Genomic DNA, 21,094 nt, shown 5'->3' with positions numbered 1-21,094 from the left:
CCTATCTTTCGGCTTCGGCTCAGTAGAATCCCTCCGTCTGCTTTCATACTATAACAACTCCACTGCTGAATGGTTCGCCAGTTTGGATGATATTAGATGCAAGACCTCGCCAAGCAAGTTAACGGCCAAGTGGTTGAGGATGGCCCACGCCATTGCATAGAGATACTTGGGAGAGAAGACCGTCCAGATGAAAAGATGCGACCTCAGGATCGTGCATGCAGCCATAACCGACAATAATGTGGCTGCCATGTGGAATGTGAGAACAGCCATGTGACTCTCTCTTTCATGCCTAGCCTGGTTTAGCCGGAGAACCTGAGCAGCTGATACCCACCATATTGGCCCTGCCCAGTTACTTATAAATGTTAAGATCCCAACCAAGACGACATTATAGGTGCCGATGCCATTATATGCATTGGAAAGGTCGACTGTGGCTATTGAATTCGAACCTCCAAATGCGAAGAAGGTCATATACTGCGCGATCAAAGATGTGATAGCTAGCTCGAGGGCAGAAAGATTCGTCGTAGCAAGTATATTCGCATGGGCTCTGAGTATTAGAAATATCGGAATGTTCGTAGCTCGTGATTGAGTTACCAAGAAAAGGGTGAGGGCGTCATGGAAGACGGTACTCGGGACCACTGTAAAATGTTAGCCGATATCCGAGGCGCGATTGATCTCGACTTGCCTCTCATCTCACGCAGTTGCGGGGTATTTCTGATACACATTGATAATGGAATGAGAAACATAATCCCGACTACGACCAGCCGCGTAAAGAGGACAGTAGACCCTCCATCGAACCCCCTCTTCCAAAGGACAAGCAAAGCTTCAGGGAGAAGTTCAGGGGAATCTGATGCCACATATGACAGCTTCAAGAAGAATGCGCTCAATGCCATTGTGACACAACATAGCTGCCAAAGCTTTGATAGACGGTGGGCTAAGAGATGCCTACAAGTGTTGGCATATGTTAAGATAACGAGAAACCAGAGTATTAGCCGATGGGAAGGGAAAAATGTCCGAGCGATGTCTGGATCAGTAGCAAATTTCTGACCAGTTTGGTTCCAGCGCCTCAAAACCCTATGTGATAGGAGCAGCGCCAACGCACCAAAATTGGAATAACACAAATCATATAGGCGATAGAATCTTGTATTCCTCTCCTGGGAGGGCATGGAGCAACGTGGAAGAATGGATGATCTTACATGTAGGCAAAATACCCATGCAGTAAACATCCAATTCCAGAATTGTTGCTCTTCCTCAACATAGCTACTAGCGAACATCATGCCACCGTAGCCTAGGAGACACAGTGCAAAGAATGCCCCAGCACACCCAGACTTACAGAGCAGAGTATAAATCGTAGGGAGAGGAAGCAGGACAACGAAAGAAGTGATGGCTAAGCCCAGAAGAAGATTTCTGAGATCGTAGTCGCTAGCTGCGCTACTAATTACCTCCTGTGCCTGTTTCAAGAACACAAACAAGGCAGACTCAAGCTCGGGATAAAGGTCATTTTTGTCGGCTCCGCCGGAGTTTTGAAGCAAGATATTGACCCGAAACCATGCACAGAGCGCCAGATCAACGCCGACTAAAGGCCCGCTATCGCAGGCGATATCCATCGAGTTGATATCGAAACTGCGGTTAGGAAACATCTCGTTCATCTTTCTCAGGATCTGTCGGGAATTCGAGAGTAACACGTCAATTCTTTGCGATCCTGAACCGGCTATTCATAAGTATGCTTTACATTTGCACGCACTAGCAAGGAAGGTGTGCACATACTCGTTTCCCACAGGTCGAGAAGTTCTGGGATAAATACACCCAGACTATTCAATGGTATCGGTAAGCCTAAAAGCCCTGCCAAAGTTGGAGTTATGTCTGTTTGCTCAACGGTTCGGTAATACTGGAAGTCGCTGTGCGAGTCTGTCGGAGACTGTCTGAGGATATCCAAGGCTTGAAACTTAGGAGAAATAAAGAGCAATGCGGGCGATGTCTCACCCACGGATGAGCCGCCATGATTTCCGGCATCGTTCATCCCATGGTCACCACATAAGACAAAAAGAGTGGACTGCAAATGTTGTTGCTGCTCCATGCTGGTATATATATTGGCAACAATGGAGTCCATCTCCTGTTGCTTTGTTGTCATGTAAGGGCTATGTAATACTTGTTAGCCCACCCCGAAGCCAAAGGCTGGCTGGTCCCTTACCTCTGAGGACCGGCTTTATGTCCAATGTGATCTAATCCAAGGTAATGCATGATGAATGCTGACCAGTCGTCACGGGAAAGCTCAGTAGAGACGTGACGAGTTACGTTATTGTCCACTTCGATGAAGTCCTGCGCGAACTAGCTTAGCTCTCCCATTGGATGCACCAATTGAAGCCCGTTGGCATCTACTGACCGACACAAAGAAACTTGTAGTACCGTCTGCTCTTTCAAACATCCCGGGAAACAGTTTAAGCCAAGTGTCATCACCATACATGACAAGCTGGCCTCCATTTGCCTTCAACTGTGCCAACCAAGTATCTTGATATGCTAGAGTCGATGAAGTATCGGACTCGGCAATATTCAGGATTACATCCAGAAAAGATGGTTTTGAGCCAGTTGTTATTGCCTTGAGACGAGGCATTGTAACAGTTGGAGAACTAGCATAAGCAGTGAATGGCAGTGCAGCTCCTGATCGAATCAGGCTATAGGAACATAGGTTAGACAGACAGCACCTCATTTTAGATTTACTATTGCTGACCTTTGGGTAAATAGAAACCCGGAATTATTAGAGTAGACAAAGTCACTGAGTAATTTCAGCTGGAGGCACGAAAAGCCGGGAGCACTTCGAAACATTCATACCTCCTTAGAGCATCGATAACCATGAAAATGACCTTGTCAAAAGCCTTTGGAGTCGCAGTGTAGTTGCCGCCATCTTCAAATCTTGCAAGTCCTGGTATCAATGGCTTATAAGGGAAAAACCCAGACGAAAATACTAAGACTGCTAAGGGGGTTAATACATTGGCGATGATAACCGCCCAACTTCGTGGTAGGATGGCCATTGAGTGTCTATTCTTCTCTGAATAGCCTGCGACAACCCAAAACTAGACATCCGAGGTCACAACTTCATATGAGGTGCGGCATTCGGTTTATGCTATGACTACTAGTTGTAACTGCCGTCGTCCAAAGGGGCAGTCGTCTATATTGATACCATATACCGCCTACTAAATTGGGACTTGTGGGGTTATTATCGGGCATCTAGATAGCACTTCATAGTGGGTAATTCATGGACATTAATGAGGCCACGCTACTCTGTTCTAACACTGCATCTGCTGATGCTTTGCAGCTTTAGCATACAAGTTTTGTATCACGCTCGTGCATGGCAGATGATGTTTCCTTGAGGTCTTCAGCGGAAGTCTTGAGCATCCGCTTAGAGATGAATAGTAGCCATATACTAATCGGCCTTGACGAAGCTAAGATCCATGTTCATAAAAATTTTCTACGGCTGAAATACAGGGGATTAGATGCGTGAAAGCATCCACAGATGATATCGCTCGACTTCGGTCCAGTTTTCTGCTCCTTTCCTAAAATGCCACAGGGAAGCAGAAACAACCAAGACAGTGGTAGTTATATGTCCACATCTCCCACAGAACGCCAAACTCCATAATTGAAAAGAGGCACGACTATTTCACCATAAACGAAGCAAAACACGCCACGCGATTCACCGTCTCTTCGTATTTCCTTTGACCTTCGATGGATGAGGACGGAAAACGATGGACGAGCGGGCTTTCTTATGACGTTTCTGAATTCGACCCGACTTCCTGGTGTGAGCACGGCCACCCTTAGCAGTTCCTTGATCGATATCCATATCTGTGACAGAGCTAGGTTAGCAGGGGGCGCTGGCATGAAATGATTGGCAGAAACAATAGCAAAATTGATAAAAACCCGATTGCACCTAGCTTACCTCCAGTGGAATTCGATACGTTGCTAGCTTCTTTGTCACTGTTGTTGTCTGAGTTGCACATAACACGTCAGCTGTGGTTGGAATATCTCGAGGAACTTTCACATACTTGTGGTTGCATCATCCAGTTCCATGCTTGACTTCTCCTCGTTCGGCCGAGGCTGAGAAGCTAGCTCTTGCAGCTTCGCAGAAAGTCTTTCGGTCCTTGCATCAACAGCTGGTCCGAAGACTGTGGCTCGGAGTTTAGCTCTATTGCGCTTGGTAACACTCGCCCGGACGCTCTTTGCCATGGTGCTCGTCAACAGAACCGGAATGGCCAACGAGATTTATGGGTAAGGTAAATTTTGTAGAAGGCAAATGTAGCGGTGTTAATGATGGATACTATGTGGAATCTGGAATCTTCATCCAGAGATCAAGCGTGTGTAGTGCAAAATTTTTGGCAAGATTCGCCGCCTCTATTTGCCGGTTTGCCTTTTTTTTTTTTTAGTCCACCACTTTTTTTTTTCTTGGGAGGGGACTTTGTAACATAAGCGCGGTGGATAATCTTATGTCATCACATTGAGAGGCTCTTCTCACCTCCGCAATCGCCGCCGGCCTGGTCGATCGTATAGGTTGTCATTGGCATCTAGCTCACTCAGTGCCTTTTCTTATTATCCTTTGACGGCCTCAAATATTCCATCAAATCAGGACTTGAGAAGCTACGTCCCCCCATCTCCGTCTGTTTAACTTCCTGGAGTATTGAGATGTCTTTGAACAGCGTTGTTCAGCATAGCGCAACCGTCTTGAGCCATCTTTCTTCCTGAGATAACGCCTGCATGCTCATTTAGTCACTGGCTAGCATTCTTTCTAAACCCTAGTCATGGCCTCTACTGGTCAATTACCGGACACACAAAGCCTTGTTGCCCTAGTCAAGACATTGACCAACGCGCAGCTCAAAGATATCCTCAGGAACGAAGGGCTTGCTGTCTCAGGAGTGAAAGCTTCATTGCAGCTACGGATCATTGACTGTAAGTTGTACCTTGTTTTATAAGAGCTTATATTTTCTAGGCCTCGTCCAAATATAATATTTGCGAAGTTGTTAACTCTTATTGAAACACAATAGACATTGAGAGACTCAACCAAGGAGGCCATGTTGAACAGTACGATGACCTGAGGAAATTCATCTATGCCACGGCACGTCGGCCAATGCCTACGTCTCCAACCACGCAAGCAGTCTCCAACCAACACTATCAACCACATACTGTCAATCAACCTTTGCTCACGCAGCATAGACCTTCACCTTTGAGCATACCAATGCCATCGCATGGACACACATCTGGTACCCACTTATATGTTCGTTTGCTCTGAGGCTGGGATGGTTTCTGACTCTCATACAGGTCGTTTAACTTTCAAAGACAGCCCATTCTATACCGTCATAGAGCCATTGACTTCTGCCTCGGAATGCAAAGGTGGGGCACTGGCAGTCTATTCCTATTTCAGTGACAGTTCACATCTAATAATTCTTCCAGTACGCGAACAAACTAGGGACAGTGTGGAACTCAAAGTTATCCTTACACCAACCGTAGCGACTAGGCTACAGGCGGATCCCAATATTCGGGTGATGGTGTATTGTGCTGCAGACACGGGTCTTAATCAGTATACCAAATCTGACATCGCATTTCCTCACCAAGTTGAACTAAAAGCCAACCTGGATGAAGTGAAAGCCAATCTAAGGGGCTTGAAAAATAAGCCCGGTACAACAAGGCCAGCAGATGTAACACAATATATTCGCAAGAAACCAGGCTACCCGAATAATATTGTCATGACATACGCCCTTACGCAAAAGGCAAGTATAGGACCCCCATTCACCCCTTCACAGCATGATACTCGCTGGACCCTAATTCGGGGCTCTACCATGAAAAGCTTAGCTAACAGAGTTTAGCGCTTTTTTGTTTTGGTCAATCTTGTCCAGCGACATCCGGTCGAAGAGCTTGTTGCCGAATTGAAACGGAGGAAGACAATTTCGAAAGAGCAGGTCTTGCGAGAAAGTACGCGCCCGGAACTATCATTGACAGGGTCATTGCTAATGCTTTACAGTGAGGAATAAAGCTGGTGATTCAGATATTGTCGCCACGTCCAGTGTTATGTCGCTCAAGTGCCCTTTATCAACGCTCCGAATAGAGGTTCCCTGTCGTTCTGTAATTTGCACGCACAATCAATGTTTCGATGCATCCTCGTTTTTGCAACTCCAGGAACAGGCCCCAACTTGGTCGTGTCCTGTCTGTTCTAAAGCGACGAGTTTTGAATCGTTGCAGATTGACCAGTAAGACAGAATCTCTTGGCTCGATTCTTTGTGCAGTTAGTGACATTTTATTACATAGGTACGTCGATGATATACTTCGTTCAACTTCTCTAGATGTCGAACAAGTTATCATAGAGCCAGATGGTCAATGGTCTAGCCCCAACCAGGAAGACTCTGCCAAAGTGGGCGGATTTACTCCGGCGACAGATGATGACGACGAGTTGATCGAAATACGGGAACCCGGGGTTACGCCTATCAAGCGAGAGTCATTCCCACCTACATCTCTCTACGTACACCAAACACCTACTCAGTCCCGAGAACCCTCAGCAACGTCATCTGCAGCTTATTTGTCGACAAACAAGCGTAATGCTGCCCAGGTGATCGACCTTACAGGAAGTGATGAGGAGGATGACACTCCGGTCAGACCCGTAAAGCGGCCAGCGTTTAATCAGATGAACCGGCCCTCGTCTCAGCAGGAATATTGCAACCCTTACAGCGGTGGCTATGTTAACGGAGACATCCAACTACCCAGCCAGCCTAGTTCTGATTTTCTTAGTCATGCCGGTGGTTATGATGCACGCAGTTATTGAAGCATACTTGCATAGTGTTGGGCGCATTCGGTTTCATGGGTATATCCACTACGCGAATTTATTGGGAGCATTGGACAAAGCATAATAGGGAGACAATGTTCTTTCAACTTCGATGGCCAACGAACATTTAGATCCAATATTCGTTTCACCAAAAACAAAACAAGAAAGAAAAATCCATAGCTATCGATCTCACAATGTCGCTTACGGGGATCCCTACGTAGTTTGGGGAGCCCAAAAAAAGTCTCCGTTGTAAATAATCCGCTGCGTTGAATCCTAGTGCTTCATTGCAGAAGGAAAGCACTCGTTATGCCGGCTTATTCATCGGAGTAAGGGGGCATGTCGGCATAACTAATTGGAAGGTACTTCGCAAGTAGATAGGGGCCGCTCCGTCGGAGCTTGCGATATGTCGGCGGTCACCATGCTTGGCTGGCCTACTCCGAGCCGCATAATCTCCGCAAAACAACCGGGTACAACAGTTATCTGCTATCACAAATTCACCGAGTTCACTTTATTCGAGTCATCCAGACCATCTTACGATAATCAGGCTCCCCCACAAACGTGGCCACCGTATCACCTTTTACAATGTCGTTGGATGCGCCGGCTTCATCCCTCAATGCTTCAGATCCACACGCGCGGCTCCTGGGTGCCTCATGCTTTGATTTCCTCCTGATAGAGCTCGTCCCTATGGCGGAGCGTTTAGCGAAGGAACTTGCTTCAGAAGATAAGCTACCAGATGATGAAGAAATCCGGGAAACTACATTCTTTCGCCTCGAATCTCTAGGTTACAGGGTTGGACAAGGGTTGGCTGAACGGTACGCTTGAAACCCCGCTACTTGAGTTTGCGACGTCTTTTCGGTCGTCCAAGTTATGCAACTATCTGCCGCAAGAGTGCGCATCAGTGCAACAGGATCACCGACAGACTCGCAGGTGTGCTATTGATCGAAGTCCCGCAGCTAACGCGTATCTGTTGTCCACCGGAGCAGATTCTCCCGCGATCGCCCACGATTCGCAGACAACCTGGATGTCATAAAGTTTCTGTGCAAGGACTTGTGGACGATACTATTTAAGAAGCAGGTGGATAACCTGAAAACGAATCACCGGGTAGGCAGAACCAAATGCGCTCTCAAATCCCTTTGAAGTGCCCTGGTTGGCTTTTTGGGGAGGCTAATACGTGCACTTTCAGGGCGTGTATGTCTTGACCGACAACTCATTTCGACCATTTGCAAGGATGAGTACATCTGTGCGAAGCGAGGCGGTGTCTATGGCTCAAGCGGTACGTTTGTCCTGAAGGATACATTCTTCCTAAAGGTCAGCCTTACATGATCTAACGACTTGCGGTATATCATAGTATTTATGGTTTCCATGCGGCGTTATTCGCGGTGCTCTATCAAACCTCGGTATTACAACCACTGTCCAGGCGGAATCTACAGAGCTTCCAGGTGCAACCTTTCAAATCAAAACCGTCAACCCCAAGCCCTGAAGCCGCTCATACATAGGCGGCTTTGAGCCCTATCCAGGCAGCCAACCGTACAATATGCATTCATCAAAGCAGGGCTTGGATGACAATGACATGCAGCAATCCAGGGATATCTGCTGGAGCTGCAATTCTCATCAACGGATTGCCGGATAATCCTACATTCAAGTGCGGGCATGAAGAATACAAGGTTTTATCATTTAAACAGGTCACTCGTATCTCGAAGTCATAAATCCTGAGTCAGAGCAATCCATCGACCAACGCCCGTCGTCTGCAGAGTCACATAATTCAAAGCCTATCTCCCCAGGATAACAATGATTAGCAGGGCTCCTTCCATGTCCGTGAACTTGTGATGCAACCACCGAAAGATATCTCCCCGGTGGTAAAGAGGTGCGATATTGGCATATCACTTATTGATGATTGGGAATCCTGTGACTCAGGGACTGGGGTGGGCGCGTTTACTTTGGTGGAGGGTTCTTGATGAATTCGATTCCCTTTTCGATGTTGCCCTTCAAGCCCTCAGTGCAGGTCTTGATGAGCTTCTGTTCCTGCTCGGTCACGCCCTCAAGAACATTGATGGCCTTCTCAGCTCCGTTGGTCTGTTTTTATCTAGTCAGAGTGATGTCCGATATTCAAATATGACGTGATGAATGACTTACGCCAAGTTCTACAAGGGTAGAGAAGAATTCCAGGCCGGTGGCCTTGGTAATCTCGTCACCGCCAGTGACACCAGGCAGATAGACAAAGGTAGGCTCGACGATACCAGACTGGCCTTGAGAAGCCTTGATAACGCTCTGAGCAAATCTTAATATGAGGTTAGCGCTGACACCAAATGTTTGTAAATGAGGGACTCAAACCTGAAGCCAGCGTAGGCCATAGACAGGGTCGCGGAGCCGGCACCATCCTTGGCCTTGACAACCTCATCTCCACCGAACTGAACGCCTGCATATAGTTCAGTAAACATTTCAATCGCTAAGAGTCTGCGCAGTTCACTTACGGTTGACAAGCGCATCGTACTTGTCTGCGGGGATCTGGAAAGCGGGGGCTGCCTTGCTGAAGAGGGGAACAATAGTCTCTCCCGAGTGGCCACCGACAACTGGGATGCGCACAGCAGATGGGTCCTTGTGGCCTGAGTATTCCTGGACGAAGGTCTCCGCGCGGACAACATCCAGAGTGGTAACACCAAAGAGACGCTTAGGGTCAAAGACGCCAGCGGCCTTGAGGACCTCTGCGGCGATGGGAACAGTCGAATTGACAGGGTTGGAGATGATCAAAACAAATGCCTTGGGGCAGTACTCGGCGATGCCCTTGACCAGGTCGCGCACAATACCGGCGTTGATCTTGAACAGATCATCACGAGTCATTCCAGGCTTGCCTATTTACGGCAACTTTGTCAGTCAGAAGCACCTCGGAATATGAGAGGTGGTTCACTCACGGGGAATCCCAGCAGGGATGACAACAATGTCAGCACCGGTCAAGGCGTGCTTCAATCCATCATCCTTAGGCAGGAATCCGGAAATTTTCTATCGACAATGTCAGAGGTAAAGCCAGATTGTCTGGTGGAGATAGGGAGCGGGTTGTGACACGGTCACACATACGGCGACAGAGGAGATGTGAGAAAGGTCGGCAGCGACACCGGGGGTGTTCACAACATCGTAGAGCGCGAGGTCGTCAACCAGGGGGCTTGTCTTAAGCAGGAGAGACAGAGGCTAATCGATCATAAGCACATGGGCAGTCAGTAAAAGTTAAAGAAAGTAACAGGCCTGCATCGCGGGCTGCAGTTCTGGTAGGAGCAAATGAGGGGCACGTACCTGGCCAATGCCACCAGATGCTCCAAGAACAGCTGTCGAAATGGATTTAGTCCGGGGTCGTTCTCGTTTTAAAAAGCGGGGTCAAAATGCAGGCGCCGTGAAGACTACTCACCCGCTTTAACCATTGTGATTTTTGAGAACTTCTCTTATGGCAACTGTGACAAAATCTATACACAAAGGTGAAGAGGAGCACGCAAGATTAGTGTGGGTATCAAACAAAAGGGAGAGAGAGATGTTTGAGAGTGAAAGAGGAGAAGAAGTTTGGGAAGGAACTAGTAGGGAGGAGGGGGGAACACCCAGATGATAAAAAAAAGAAAAATAAACGAAATAACAGGGGGAGGGAGGGGAAGAGGGGGGTGGAATTGGAAAGGGAGGGGTTTAGTTTGAGGAGGGGGCGGGGTGCTGTTGCTGCAGCTGGTGGTGGTGGTGGTGGTGGTGGTGGTACGGTCACGGTGAACAGGTCGGGGCAAGTGGCAGCACAGGGATTAGGAAGGATCGGGGGATCACTGGCTCAATCCTAGGCTCATATCATACTTACTAATAGTATTTTCTTCCAAAGAGGAAGAAGAGAGAGAGAGAGAGACGATAATGGGCAAGAAACAATGAATAGATAGATAAGGAAATATGTTAATGGGCAAATTATTTTCCAATTCGCATCGACAGAGGGAGAAGCTCCAGGACCATTATATACTACGGAAACCGGACGGAGGATCACATGTGGGGTTTAACCATGAAGCTGTCTTGCTAACTAGACCACTGGACCACTGGGCTATGTCTCCAGTGACCGAGATCCAGCCCATCCGCGGGTGTCCCCCAAAGGGTGCCCGGGCCCCCCTCCCCAATACCATTGTTCCCCAAACATCCAGTCGCCTTTAGTCGTACACTCGGCAACCCAGGAAGGCATGTATGAACATAGTTACATACAAACCCAGCGGGCATCAAGTGAAGTGGAGTTATTACTCATTTCTACGGAACCCACCCCCGAATTATGCTCCATCCAGTACATGATATACTTCACCATCAAGCATGTAGTTCCCGCAAGCTGACTTGTGCTTAATCAAGGCCAAAGCACCTCATTACTACCATTACAGACCTTCCCCGGGTCCGTGTGGAACAAAGTCATCAGGCACACGCCAAACCTTTCCTCCGTAGTCCGGACATTCTATCTTTGCCTTGAGAGCCGGATTGTTGCTTCCGGTTCACGGGTGCTTAGTCACTTCTGGAGTCGTTCAGATTCATCCCTCGGATGTAGTCCTCCCCCATAACACGCCGCCCCAGATTCCGGCAATTCTCGTCGACTCCTTCGTTCCAGAGTCCACAGCGAAGGAATATACCGGTTTGACCGGGGATTCCATCAAGGTTTCGGGAAAAGGCGGATATCAAACTTGTCTCACGGTAACTTTGCGGTTAGATACGTGCTTACGACATCGGTTCTACATTCTACTTCGGCCCGACAGGCGGCAATAAACAGCCTACCAAAATATGGCCAGGGGACGTCACAGGCAGTTGCAAGCGGAAGGCTGATTGTTTTCCCGTCAGTCCGATTGTTACCACTTGTGTTCAAAATCGAAGATGGCAATTCTTCCATTTCCCCATTCATTTTGTTGATGTTGTTGATGAATTTCCCAAGATTTTTTTTGGTTTCCATTCTGAATGGCCTGGCCGGAGAACAATGCCCCCCTTGGTAGCAGTATTGCTAAATTACATAGATGTTACCGCCCTTGGCCAGCACGGCGCTTTTCTGGTCGATCATCCCGACCAACTCTCATGACATCATGCCTCCTGGCCCTTCCCGGAAAGAGATAGTTGGCATTTACTCCGACTTCTCCTCGGCCTTTCTGGCCTTAGCACCACGGGGCTTCTGGGCGGGAGTCTCCTTCTTGGCCTTCTGGGAGCGACGGATGGCGCTGACACGGGCGACGGCGTCCTCACGGACATCAGCACGGTAGCCGTTCTTGGCAGTCTTGTCGGCAACACCCTTGTAGATCCTACGCGAGAGCAGTATCAGCAAACTGTCGCGCCTCCCTCACAGAAATCACAGCACGCCAACTGCTCATATCGACTTACTTGCGGGTGGAGGCGTTAGGGCCGTAGGTCACGGTAACGACGTTCTTGGCAGGCTGCTGGGGGTTGCTGGGCTTCTTGGTGATGACAGCAACACCGCCGTTCTCAGTGGCCTGGACACCGACCGCCTGTTATTGCAGCGTTAAACATCCAATCCCCAACGGTGAAAATCTCTATGACATGAAGCGCGGGTAAAGTACCTTGGTGTTGGCATAGCCGGCGTACTAAACAGGTGATTCGACATTAGCACGAGAACATAACCCAGACCTTATGTCCAGGGTCCGTACCTTGAAAGAGTGCTTGTTCTGCAGGTTCAGGGGGTCTCGGGAGAACTGAGAACCACCGCCGCTGTTACGCTTGACCAGATAAGCATTCTGGGTGCCTGTTGAGGTAGTCGTAACATTAGCCGGAGAAGACGAGGCGCGAAACGGCTCCTAGGGTTTCCATTGGGATAAAATATGCGTAGGAAGGTGCTAGTGACGTACGGGTGAGCTGCCAGATGAGGTCGCTGGAAACGTTGGCGGCCATTTTGAATGTCTCTTTCGAAGCTTGGGTGGGGGATGAGGACAGTTCCAAATCGTCGCAAGTCCGTTCGGTATATACCAGCTACGACTTAATATCTAGCCCTTAGAAGGTTTCAGTTGTGTGTGCCAGCGCCAAGAATTCCAACGCTGAGAGCCTCGCTAAGCGGGCCGCTTTAGGAATAGACCCTTTTTCAAGGCGGTTCGTTAGATGCCCGTGAGTGCTGCCTGAGAACGGGGGCCGCCGCCTGTCGTTCCAGCCGCGTCCGCGCCCTCGACCCACTTACACCTTCCGCGCTCTTCCATATGCGTACACTTACGTATGACCCGACTGTCTATCATTGTTGTCTAAATGCCTCCTAAGTAGCAGGCTCTGGCAAGACGCCGGCCAGACTCGAGTACTGTATATCGCTTATCCCTGTGAATGGTCTTATTCCTGTCGCTTTAGGGGAATTGAAGCCTGACTCCCCGCTGCGCTACGCTTTCATTTCATCTACCTATCTAGCCTAATCCCCGCTGCGGTTTAGCAGCGCCTGGTAACCCTCGTTGACCATGGCTTACTACCTTCTCTACTTCCTCACCATATCAGTTGTTGTGTGTGGCACAGGTATGCGAAGCTTCCAGCCTCTCAATCTTGCAAGTCATCCAAGCCTTCCTTCCTGACCTGCCTTTAGCGCTCTACCTCACCCGGTCCCGATGGCTACATCTACTGCCCGTTCCCGACTACATTTACGATCGTCTCCCCTCGACGTTTGCTGGCGATGTGGAAGCTGGTCTGGTCTCATCCGAGTTTGATATCTCCGCCAATATTGCCGAGGGTGACACCAGGGCGGGCTTGGATGATCAGGCCAAACGTGAAATCTTACGGATCATGAAACGGCGAAGAGTGGATTTCAACGAAGGTCGTCGGATTTACATGGAGCAGCGCTTTTCCAAAAACAATATCGGTCCTGATGGCCGACCTAGGGACCCAAAGTTCGTGTCGTTTTCTTGATGACATTTGCATCACAGTCGCTTGGTTTCACTTTGCCCTCGTTCGTTTTCCTATTTCCCTTCGACATATGCTTCTCACCAGCAGACTCTCCTCTACTTATACCCTTTCCTTTACTGAATGATTTCAAGACTCCTTTGCAGCGTGTAGAGTATGTTTACTATTGCCGTCAAAATTTAGTGTTGGCCTCCCTGCTTGAAGATTGACTTGATATCTTGTGTCAACTTTAATTCATGACTTGGTGGATCACTGCTGGCAACTAACTCTCAGTTACCATACATGGGCATCTGAAATGCTGTAGTGTTTCAATTTTTGTATTCATTGCTACCACTCAGCATAAATGAGATATCGAGAACTGTGGACATCAGATTTGATTATTCAGACACATTCCTCCTTCTTGTTGAACGTTAATGCTGATTGGCATTTCAATCTTGCCATGTGTAATTAGCGGATATGTCAGTTTTATCCCGTGAGTTGAGGCATCTTGAGCCGTTCATTATCGGGCGCGGTTTGTATTCTTCCGTAGGGCATTAACAGCTACTCGGTTGTGGGTCGTTACATCAAGTCGAGTATTTATCATCCGACGATCCAAGTAATGGTTGACAATGATGGAATTGTTCTTTTTATGTACCACCTCGTCTTCGGTTCAAGCCAAGGTAGTTGACCTAGGATGCTCAGCGCCCGCGGCCATAGCCAGGTTGCTGGAATCCCGGGGGCAACGGAGGTGGAGGACCAGGAGTTCCTGCCGGTGAACCGAACCCTGGGGGAGCGAAGCCTGGCGGAGGTGCTGCTTGAGGGAAGGGAGGTTGCTGACCAGCACCATTGAATCCCGGTGGGAGGAAAGACTGCGGCCCCCCATATCCGGCCTGAGAAGGCGGCGGCCGTGCTGGTAAACCGGGGGGTGGGTTCGCCAGAGAAGCAGGTGGAACCGGTCGGCTTGCTTGTGGAGGAGGTACGTTTTGGAACGGTACATTCGGAGGAGCCATGCCTCTGCCCATATTAAGGTCCGGTGGATTAGTACTCATTGGCCGAGAGCTGTCACCATTGGCCATCGCAGCAGGCACCATAGGTGTCCCTGGGTTGGAGAATTGAGGAGGTAGCGGCTGGGTCGGCGGGCGCACGTTATGTTTGCGAGCCTGTGCTGCCAGCATTCGTTCTGCTTCATCACCGTGGCGTTCACCTTTCCCGTCCTTCTTATAGGCGTATTGCACGGAGACCTGCTTGTTCATAAGATATTGGCCGTTCATGTTGGTTATGGCCGCGTCTGAAGACTCGAAGTCGGCGAAAGACACAAATCCATAGCCCTTTGACAGATTGTTATCATCTCGCGCAATCTATGTAGCAGAAATTGTTAGTAAATTACTCGAAAGCCACGGTGCCGCATGGCACTCCTATAGCAGGGACGAAGAGATCCTACCTTGGGAATATTGACCAAGTTTCCAAAGCGGCTGAACGTATCATAGAGAACTTGTTCCGTAACCATGGGATCAAGATTGCCGACGAATAGCTCTGCTCCAATCTCCACCGACTTTTGCTTGTCGGCCGATGCTTTGTTGACGCGGATGGGCTTTCCATACAAGCGGATTCCGTTCATGATTCGCGACGCGTATTCAGCATCTTCCTCGCTGATGAATTCCACGAATCCGTAGCCTTGATGCGACTGTGTGACTCGATCTTTCGGTAGGTGAACGTTAACGATGCGCCCGGCCTGCAGCATCAGCTCCCATACCAGGCTATCTGTGACCCGTTCATCGAGGTTTCCGATGTAGACGGTGGCCTCTTTGTCTTGCTCCCTATTCCAACAACTGTAAGTACCGGCATTGTGGGAATGTATATTCAGATGGAGTGAAGAGAAGCACTTACCAATGCCTTGCGCCGGACATAGCGCCTAGGTATTACTCTTGCTCTTGAAGAGCCCCCTCGATGTGGATGAAAGCGAATGAACAGGAACAGAAAGATGGGGGAGGCGTTTGAATCAGCTAGAAGAAGACTAACTACAAATTGACAAGAAAGAATTGGGTAGTGAGGATATGTTGAAAGGTCAATGAAGGTACTGGGAGAACAAGGGCTGGAAGGATGATCGCTGGAGACTCGGACTCCAGGTTATCGGCGGAGCTTTTACTGACCCAACTTTAGCCCCGGAAAACTTTGAGCTTCACCTCCCCCGTCTTTCCCGTCACTCCGTCACTCCGTCAACCCTTCCGCCTTTCCCACTCTCAAGTTCACGGACATCAACAGCAGGGAAATTCTCGTGTTTATTATCACAGCCTTCGTGCAAGTTTAAGCCGGCAATATGGTCCAGTTCTCCGAAGAAACCAAGGTTAGTCTGCGGTGCTCTGTTGCACGTCCTACATAACTAGTCACGCTTGATCTCGGTATGCTAACGGATATGCCTTTTATTTAGGAGCGTATCTCCAAGGTCATTGACGCCTCCAGAGTTGCCATTCACTAGTTCGTCGCATCTTGATCCTTTCGACCCATGTGTCCTGACCAAAGCTGACGGTTATGTTTGCATAAGTGGATACCTGCCGTTGATTGTTTATCTCGGTACGTGTGGTGGAATTATTTTTCGATGGATTTGTCGGGGACCTTTATGATGGAAGTTTCATTGCTAACGGATATGGAATAGGATACACTTACAGTGAACCCAAGCCTTCTCTGTTCAAGTATGAGCGACTGCGCCCTGCCGACGCTTCCCTACGATTTCAACCCACTAACGCTACATATAGGCTGTTCTCGCCGCTCGCCTAGAGGAATGAGTTGCTTCAGAATACGGAAACGATGAATGTCCATCCACCAGACACATGCAACGCCTGAAATCTCCCTCTGCAGTTTAGACAGACAAATAAGACTGCCTGTCGGAATACTAGCGGATTCTGAGAAACCTCTTTCATCTCAACCCCTCGGGTCGATGTTGACAACTGGAAGTCTACATCGATGCGCATGTACTTTTAAACTACGATCAGTTTTCATGCTTTGTATTGGTTAACGCGAATGTTTTAATTTCATATACAGGTCCAGGGCAGGACCGAGGATACATGCAAAGGGTTTCCGGAAGACTACATTAATAAAGACTTGCGTAAGCTCAACTGATGCACTTTGAAGCAGACTCCAGATCCAAAGACTAGGATATATGATCTTGTTTCTTGTAGTGAATAGTCGTAGGAAAATGTCTCTTCAGAAGTATCCGGTTGTTTCCCTCGGACATTTGGGGCGCTTCGGCCCGCCAAGCGCAATGAACTCGACTCTTAGCTCCAGCTCAAATCTTTTGGCCAAAAGAATTCCGGACCGAATCCGGACTTCTTCAATCCTCCCGACACTTCCGGCTAGAATCTCAAACCCCTGCAAGCGGCACATTCCAGGAGGACTTGAAGGGTTAATGACTGGCAAGGATGGCTTGTCCTCGTCCTTTGTGGAGACCGTAGCGGGATTCACGGCCGGAATCGCTTCGACGCTCTGCCTGCATCCGCTAGATCTGATCAAGACCCGGCTTCAAGGTTAGTGTTGCATCTCTCGGGGGGAAAAAAAAAGACGAGACGTGAAGCGGATCAATCACGAATGTCAAATCAGTATTGAAGCTATGGCTGACGTAGTATCAATCTGCTATATCTTCTAGTCGACCGATTATCCTCTTCGCGTGTCGGCGGTTCAGTCCCAGTAATCCGCGAGATCTTCCAGAATGAGAGCGGCATCAAAGCCTTCTACAGAGGTCTGACACCCAACATAGTGGGGAATTCCACAAGTTGGGCGCTGTACTTCTTGTGCTACGGCAACATCAAGGATGTAATGCGCACCTGGCGCAGTGGTTCTGAAGACCAGGCCCTCACCTCGGCCGACTACTTCCTAGCCTCAGGATCTGCAGGTACGCTCCAGAAGCAAAAAGGAAACACACCTGCGATGTCTTTTCCCCCCAAGAAAGCACCGATCAGGCAGTTCTGAAACGGCAGATGAGGCTAATTTGCGGAATTATGATTCTCACAGGGATGTTGACGTCCGCGCTAACCAATCCGATCTGGGTGATAAAAACCCGCATGCTGTCGACAGGATCCCAGAGCCCCGGAGCATACGCGTCGTTCACAACGGGAGCAAAGGAGATTCTTCGCTCGGAGGGTATTGCGGGCTTCTATCGGGGCCTGGTTCCAGCTCTGTTTGGAGTCAGCCATGGTGCACTTCAATTCATGGCGTACGAGCAATTGAAATTGTATCGCTCCCGCATGGCTCCTCCGGCCGGAACAACTGACCTTGAACGAGATGCTGGTTCGAGTCATGTGTCGTCGCTGTCATCGGACGCGGTCCGGTCGGGGATACGGGAGCTGGGAAATGTAGACTTATTCGTGATCTCCAGCTTGTCGAAACTGTTCGCCGGGTGTGTTACCTATCCATATCAGGTGTTGCGGTCTCGCTTGCAGACATACGATGCTCACCTCGTGTATTCGGGCGTCAGGGATGCCGTTGCTCAGATTTGGGCCAGAGAAGGTATCACTGGCTTCTACAAGGGCCTTGGCCCCAATTTGCTGCGCGTGTTGCCCAGTACGTGGGTCACTTTCCTGGTGTATGAAAATACCAGAGCGTACCTACCAGGGTTATTATCCAACCTTTGATAGAGAGGAATTTGTTGCCTTTTTCCGCGCGGAAAGCGGAGGCAACTACGTCTACCTATCGGACATATGTCACAGCTGCTCAGATCTCGCATCCGCCGGCTCGTGTCTAGGTTGTCCCTTGTACCTTATATGATCTTTGTGTATATATATGCGTTAAGGCTCCTGCCGCCTGCAATCAATAATGTCTATTTGCCAGAAATGGGTATGTATTATATTTGGAGTTGTAGGGGTTGTAGTATAATCATATATATCAACATGTTGAGAACCAGAACGTACTAAACGGGCTTTACCCGCCACAGGTATATATGTCCAGAAAAGAAAGAAAAGAGAAGGGGAAACCACGCTGATGTACATAAGAAGAGTCTTCAGGCCGAACGAAACATCTGGGAAAGCCCTATTCCAGGCGAACATCATATTCAACATGATATGCGGGTTATATGAGGCAAAACGGATTAAACACGAACGAGACTGGTATCGTAGTAACAAATGAGGGCAATGTAAATGATGCGACAAGATTCTAAAATTGTGGAGAAAGCCGGTATGGTATGTCAATGAGCCTGCCTCTCAATATAATAAGGTTCTGCGTCGTCATCATCGCTGCTAGAACCCCCGTTATACATAGATGTATCCTCATAGCTTGCTCGGCGCATCTTGTCATCATTGCTGCTGAGAGGCTGGATCCTTCTGCGGGAGCCGGAGCCGGGATCAGACCGTGAAGTAGGCGAGATCCTGCGATCTTTCCCGCGCCCCTTGATTCCTTTGTTGCTGTTCTTGTACAACGTAGCAAAGTATTCCCAGAGCTTCCTGTCTTGTGGGCTCATGTGATCTCCCTCTGTCACTTGTGAGAATTTTAAAGTAAGATTTCGTAGGGTTGTGGCATGGAACTTGTTCTGGTGTGACTGTTATACTAGTCAGCTACTATTGAAGGTGTTGGTTTCAGAGTTGAAGATAATTGATCTCCGCACCTTGAGGTTTCCAAGCTGGGTAAATTGCTTTCCGCAGTCATCCAGGAGACAGGTGAAAGGTTTGGCATGTTGATGTGTAATCTTATGAGCACGAACGTTGCCTCGTTGAGCGAATCGTTTCTGACATATATCACAGGAGAATGGCTTTTCCCCAGTATGGCGTCGTTGATGAGTCTAATCACCAATTGTCTCCGTTAGAAAATCTGCAGCATCTTCGATGGCGTTGAAGCTCTCTTTATAGAAAACTATCTTGGGGAACATCCCATGACTTACCTTCAGATTACCCAACTGAGAGAAGCGCTGTCCACATGATGGCTCTTTGCACACCTTTTCGTAAAATATTAGTGTCATATCTCAGAAATTCTCGATTCTCATGCCACCTACAAAGGGCTTGTCCCCCGTGTGAGCCCGCATATGAATATCCAGGTGCGTCTTCTGCGCGAAGCTCTTGCCGCACTGTGGTAAAGTGCAAGCATACTTGCGCTTTTTGCCTGATCTCGATGGAGCCTCTTCGACCATAACAGTGCACCTTGGGGTCGTCACTGGCATCGTATAACTCTGAGGGTATCCGGTGCTTCCCCCGTGTGTCAACTGTTGCAGTGGTGGCAGAGACTGCACTGCTGGTGACTGAGCACTGGCTTTGGCCTGAATTGCCTTCATCAAGATATCCACCTCCGTGGAGAACTCAACCTCGTTGGAGCTGGAGCTCTTCCCCTGTGCACCTCCTTCGTTACTCGAGGACTGGGCTCCGGGAGGTTGTTGTGAGCCCCCGTTGTGCTCGACCTTCATTAAAGGATCCCTGGCTACCCGGTTAACGGCATTTTTGGCCGGCCGAATATCGGGAATTTGCTGGATGGATGGTGGCTCAGAGGATAGACGGACCGGCTGGGGGTTGATCGGTTGCTGGCCGGCGACGAAATAATGCTGGTAGCCCGGATGATGGTGGTGATGATGGTGGTGGTGGTTGAGTGTGTGTCCGAAGCTATACGCAGGGGACGAAGATTGATGGAATGGAAGCGTATAGCCACCAGTCGGATTGGTATAAAATGGAAAGTTGTGGCCGACATTCGAGCCCATCATTCGACGAGGCGCAACCGCCCCAACGGCATGACCGGGAAATTCGTATGACACTGGTTCTGCAGTTTCCATCTCGACGAAATGGCGATAATAGGGTTGCTGGACTTTGCGTTCTCTCCACCACAAGGCCTCAAAGCGCCTTTATCTCCTGCTGAGCTGATTGCAAGCGGTTGGAGAGCAAGATGAGCGAGGAAACAGAGACAGCAAGATGGACCGATGAGAAGAACAGGATACTGCCTGCTATAACGTCTCAGTAACCCATCTACAATATGTGAAGCTATCTTCGCGGGGTAAGTCGTATTGAGTTGGAAGACTTGTCACTCACCCACTCTCTTCGAAAGACAGAGCCTAGACTGCTTGTTGATAATGACACAAAACAAGGGAAGGTTATGATGAAGTGAAGAAGCAAACAGGTCGGGAACAAGCAAATAAAATATATAGGGTATCAAGTCAAGATCAAGATCAAGATCTCAAAAAGCAAACATCAGCATCAGCAATGGAATTTGAGTTCCCCACAAGCTGAGCGTGTCCCTGAAGGAAGAACCGACCAGAGTGGCTCCAGATGTATATAAGCTCTTGAGTAGGGCAAGAAAGAAGAGTGGAGAGAGGGACAATGGATTGTAGCCGGCAGTCGCAACGAGGTGGGCTATGACATTGATTTTGACAATGGGGGATCACCAATAAGCAAATATATGGCTTGATTCTTCAGCCTGTCTTCTTGGGTAAGGTTTATTCGGCTTTTTTTTTTTTTTTATTAATTTCCTTTCTTTTTTCCTCTTCGCTTTTCCTCTCTC

At 48.8% G+C, this 21,094-nt stretch overlaps 9 protein-coding genes across 9 annotated transcripts; 4 read left to right on the top strand and 5 right to left on the bottom strand.

Moving 5' to 3' along the window:
- Positions 1-48: 48 nt before the first annotated feature.
- On the bottom strand, positions 49-4,215 carry las21 (mannose-ethanolamine phosphotransferase LAS21; the record flags this gene model as incomplete). Its single annotated transcript, XM_025655996.1, has 11 exons — positions 49-635; positions 695-1,040; positions 1,194-1,699; positions 1,765-2,135; positions 2,189-2,316; positions 2,381-2,669; positions 2,726-2,770; positions 2,827-2,907; positions 3,690-3,834; positions 3,929-3,976; positions 4,035-4,215. 11 exons carry the CDS (start codon positions 4,213-4,215, stop codon positions 49-51), a joined length of 2,727 nt encoding a protein of 908 aa, XP_025515787.1.
- A 228-nt stretch (positions 4,216-4,443) lies between these two features.
- Positions 4,444-6,991, top strand: BO85DRAFT_519768 (Siz/PIAS RING finger protein). The gene is made up of 7 exons (XM_025665076.1): positions 4,444-4,932; positions 5,028-5,243; positions 5,302-5,373; positions 5,434-5,750; positions 5,847-5,952; positions 6,002-6,227; positions 6,286-6,991. The coding sequence occupies exons 1-7, from the start codon at positions 4,785-4,787 to the stop codon at positions 6,794-6,796; spliced, it is 1,596 nt and encodes a 531-aa protein (XP_025515786.1). The 5' UTR covers positions 4,444-4,784; the 3' UTR covers positions 6,797-6,991.
- Positions 6,992-8,728: 1,737 nt separating this feature from the next.
- BO85DRAFT_468517 (malate dehydrogenase) lies at positions 8,729-10,704 on the bottom strand (the record flags this gene model as incomplete). Its single annotated transcript, XM_025662268.1, has 8 exons — positions 10,194-10,704; positions 10,082-10,113; positions 9,869-9,979; positions 9,706-9,793; positions 9,268-9,645; positions 9,128-9,212; positions 8,930-9,074; positions 8,729-8,869 (listed from the first exon to the last, which is right to left on the bottom strand). The coding sequence occupies exons 1-8, from the start codon at positions 10,204-10,206 to the stop codon at positions 8,729-8,731; spliced, it is 993 nt and encodes a 330-aa protein (XP_025515785.1). The 5' UTR covers positions 10,207-10,704.
- Positions 10,705-11,690: 986 nt separating this feature from the next.
- On the bottom strand, positions 11,691-12,728 carry BO85DRAFT_448965 (60S ribosomal protein L28). The gene is made up of 5 exons (XM_025660061.1): positions 12,631-12,728; positions 12,433-12,527; positions 12,346-12,369; positions 12,149-12,273; positions 11,691-12,069 (listed from the first exon to the last, which is right to left on the bottom strand). The coding sequence occupies exons 1-5, from the start codon at positions 12,671-12,673 to the stop codon at positions 11,895-11,897; spliced, it is 462 nt and encodes a 153-aa protein (XP_025515784.1). The 5' UTR covers positions 12,674-12,728; the 3' UTR covers positions 11,691-11,894.
- A 490-nt stretch (positions 12,729-13,218) lies between these two features.
- Positions 13,219-13,660, top strand: BO85DRAFT_487677 (DUF2015 domain-containing protein; the record flags this gene model as incomplete). The annotated part of the gene is made up of 2 exons (XM_025663471.1): positions 13,219-13,273; positions 13,341-13,660. 2 exons carry the CDS (start codon positions 13,219-13,221, stop codon positions 13,658-13,660), a joined length of 375 nt encoding a protein of 124 aa, XP_025515783.1.
- Positions 13,661-14,331: 671 nt separating this feature from the next.
- Positions 14,332-15,540, bottom strand: BO85DRAFT_371387 (U2 snRNP complex subunit HSH49; the record flags this gene model as incomplete). Its single annotated transcript, XM_025655999.1, has 3 exons — positions 14,332-14,991; positions 15,075-15,450; positions 15,521-15,540. 3 exons carry the CDS (start codon positions 15,538-15,540, stop codon positions 14,332-14,334), a joined length of 1,056 nt encoding a protein of 351 aa, XP_025515782.1.
- A 56-nt stretch (positions 15,541-15,596) lies between these two features.
- Positions 15,597-16,761, top strand: BO85DRAFT_448963 (mitochondrial import receptor subunit TOM7). Its single transcript, XM_025660060.1, has 5 exons — positions 15,597-15,977; positions 16,062-16,108; positions 16,176-16,204; positions 16,287-16,323; positions 16,387-16,761. The coding sequence occupies exons 1-5, from the start codon at positions 15,951-15,953 to the stop codon at positions 16,406-16,408; spliced, it is 162 nt and encodes a 53-aa protein (XP_025515781.1). The 5' UTR covers positions 15,597-15,950; the 3' UTR covers positions 16,409-16,761.
- A 182-nt stretch (positions 16,762-16,943) lies between these two features.
- Positions 16,944-18,457, top strand: BO85DRAFT_448962 (putative mitochondrial folate carrier protein Flx1). Its single transcript, XM_025660059.1, has 3 exons — positions 16,944-17,154; positions 17,274-17,519; positions 17,639-18,457. The coding sequence occupies exons 1-3, from the start codon at positions 17,037-17,039 to the stop codon at positions 18,256-18,258; spliced, it is 984 nt and encodes a 327-aa protein (XP_025515780.1). The 5' UTR covers positions 16,944-17,036; the 3' UTR covers positions 18,259-18,457.
- On the bottom strand, positions 18,450-20,735 carry BO85DRAFT_396477 (C2H2 transcription factor). The gene is made up of 4 exons (XM_025657001.1): positions 19,608-20,735; positions 19,497-19,550; positions 19,224-19,397; positions 18,450-19,157 (listed from the first exon to the last, which is right to left on the bottom strand). Exons 1-4 carry the CDS (start codon positions 20,370-20,372, stop codon positions 18,807-18,809), a joined length of 1,344 nt encoding a protein of 447 aa, XP_025515779.1. The 5' UTR covers positions 20,373-20,735; the 3' UTR covers positions 18,450-18,806.
- Between the last annotated feature and the right edge of the window lie 359 nt (positions 20,736-21,094).

This window comes from Aspergillus piperis (assembly GCF_003184755.1).
Source record: "Aspergillus piperis CBS 112811 unplaced genomic scaffold BO85scaffold_8, whole genome shotgun sequence".
Taxonomy (NCBI): domain Eukaryota; kingdom Fungi; phylum Ascomycota; class Eurotiomycetes; order Eurotiales; family Aspergillaceae; genus Aspergillus; species Aspergillus piperis.
This window is presented reverse-complemented; position numbering and strand designations above follow the sequence as displayed.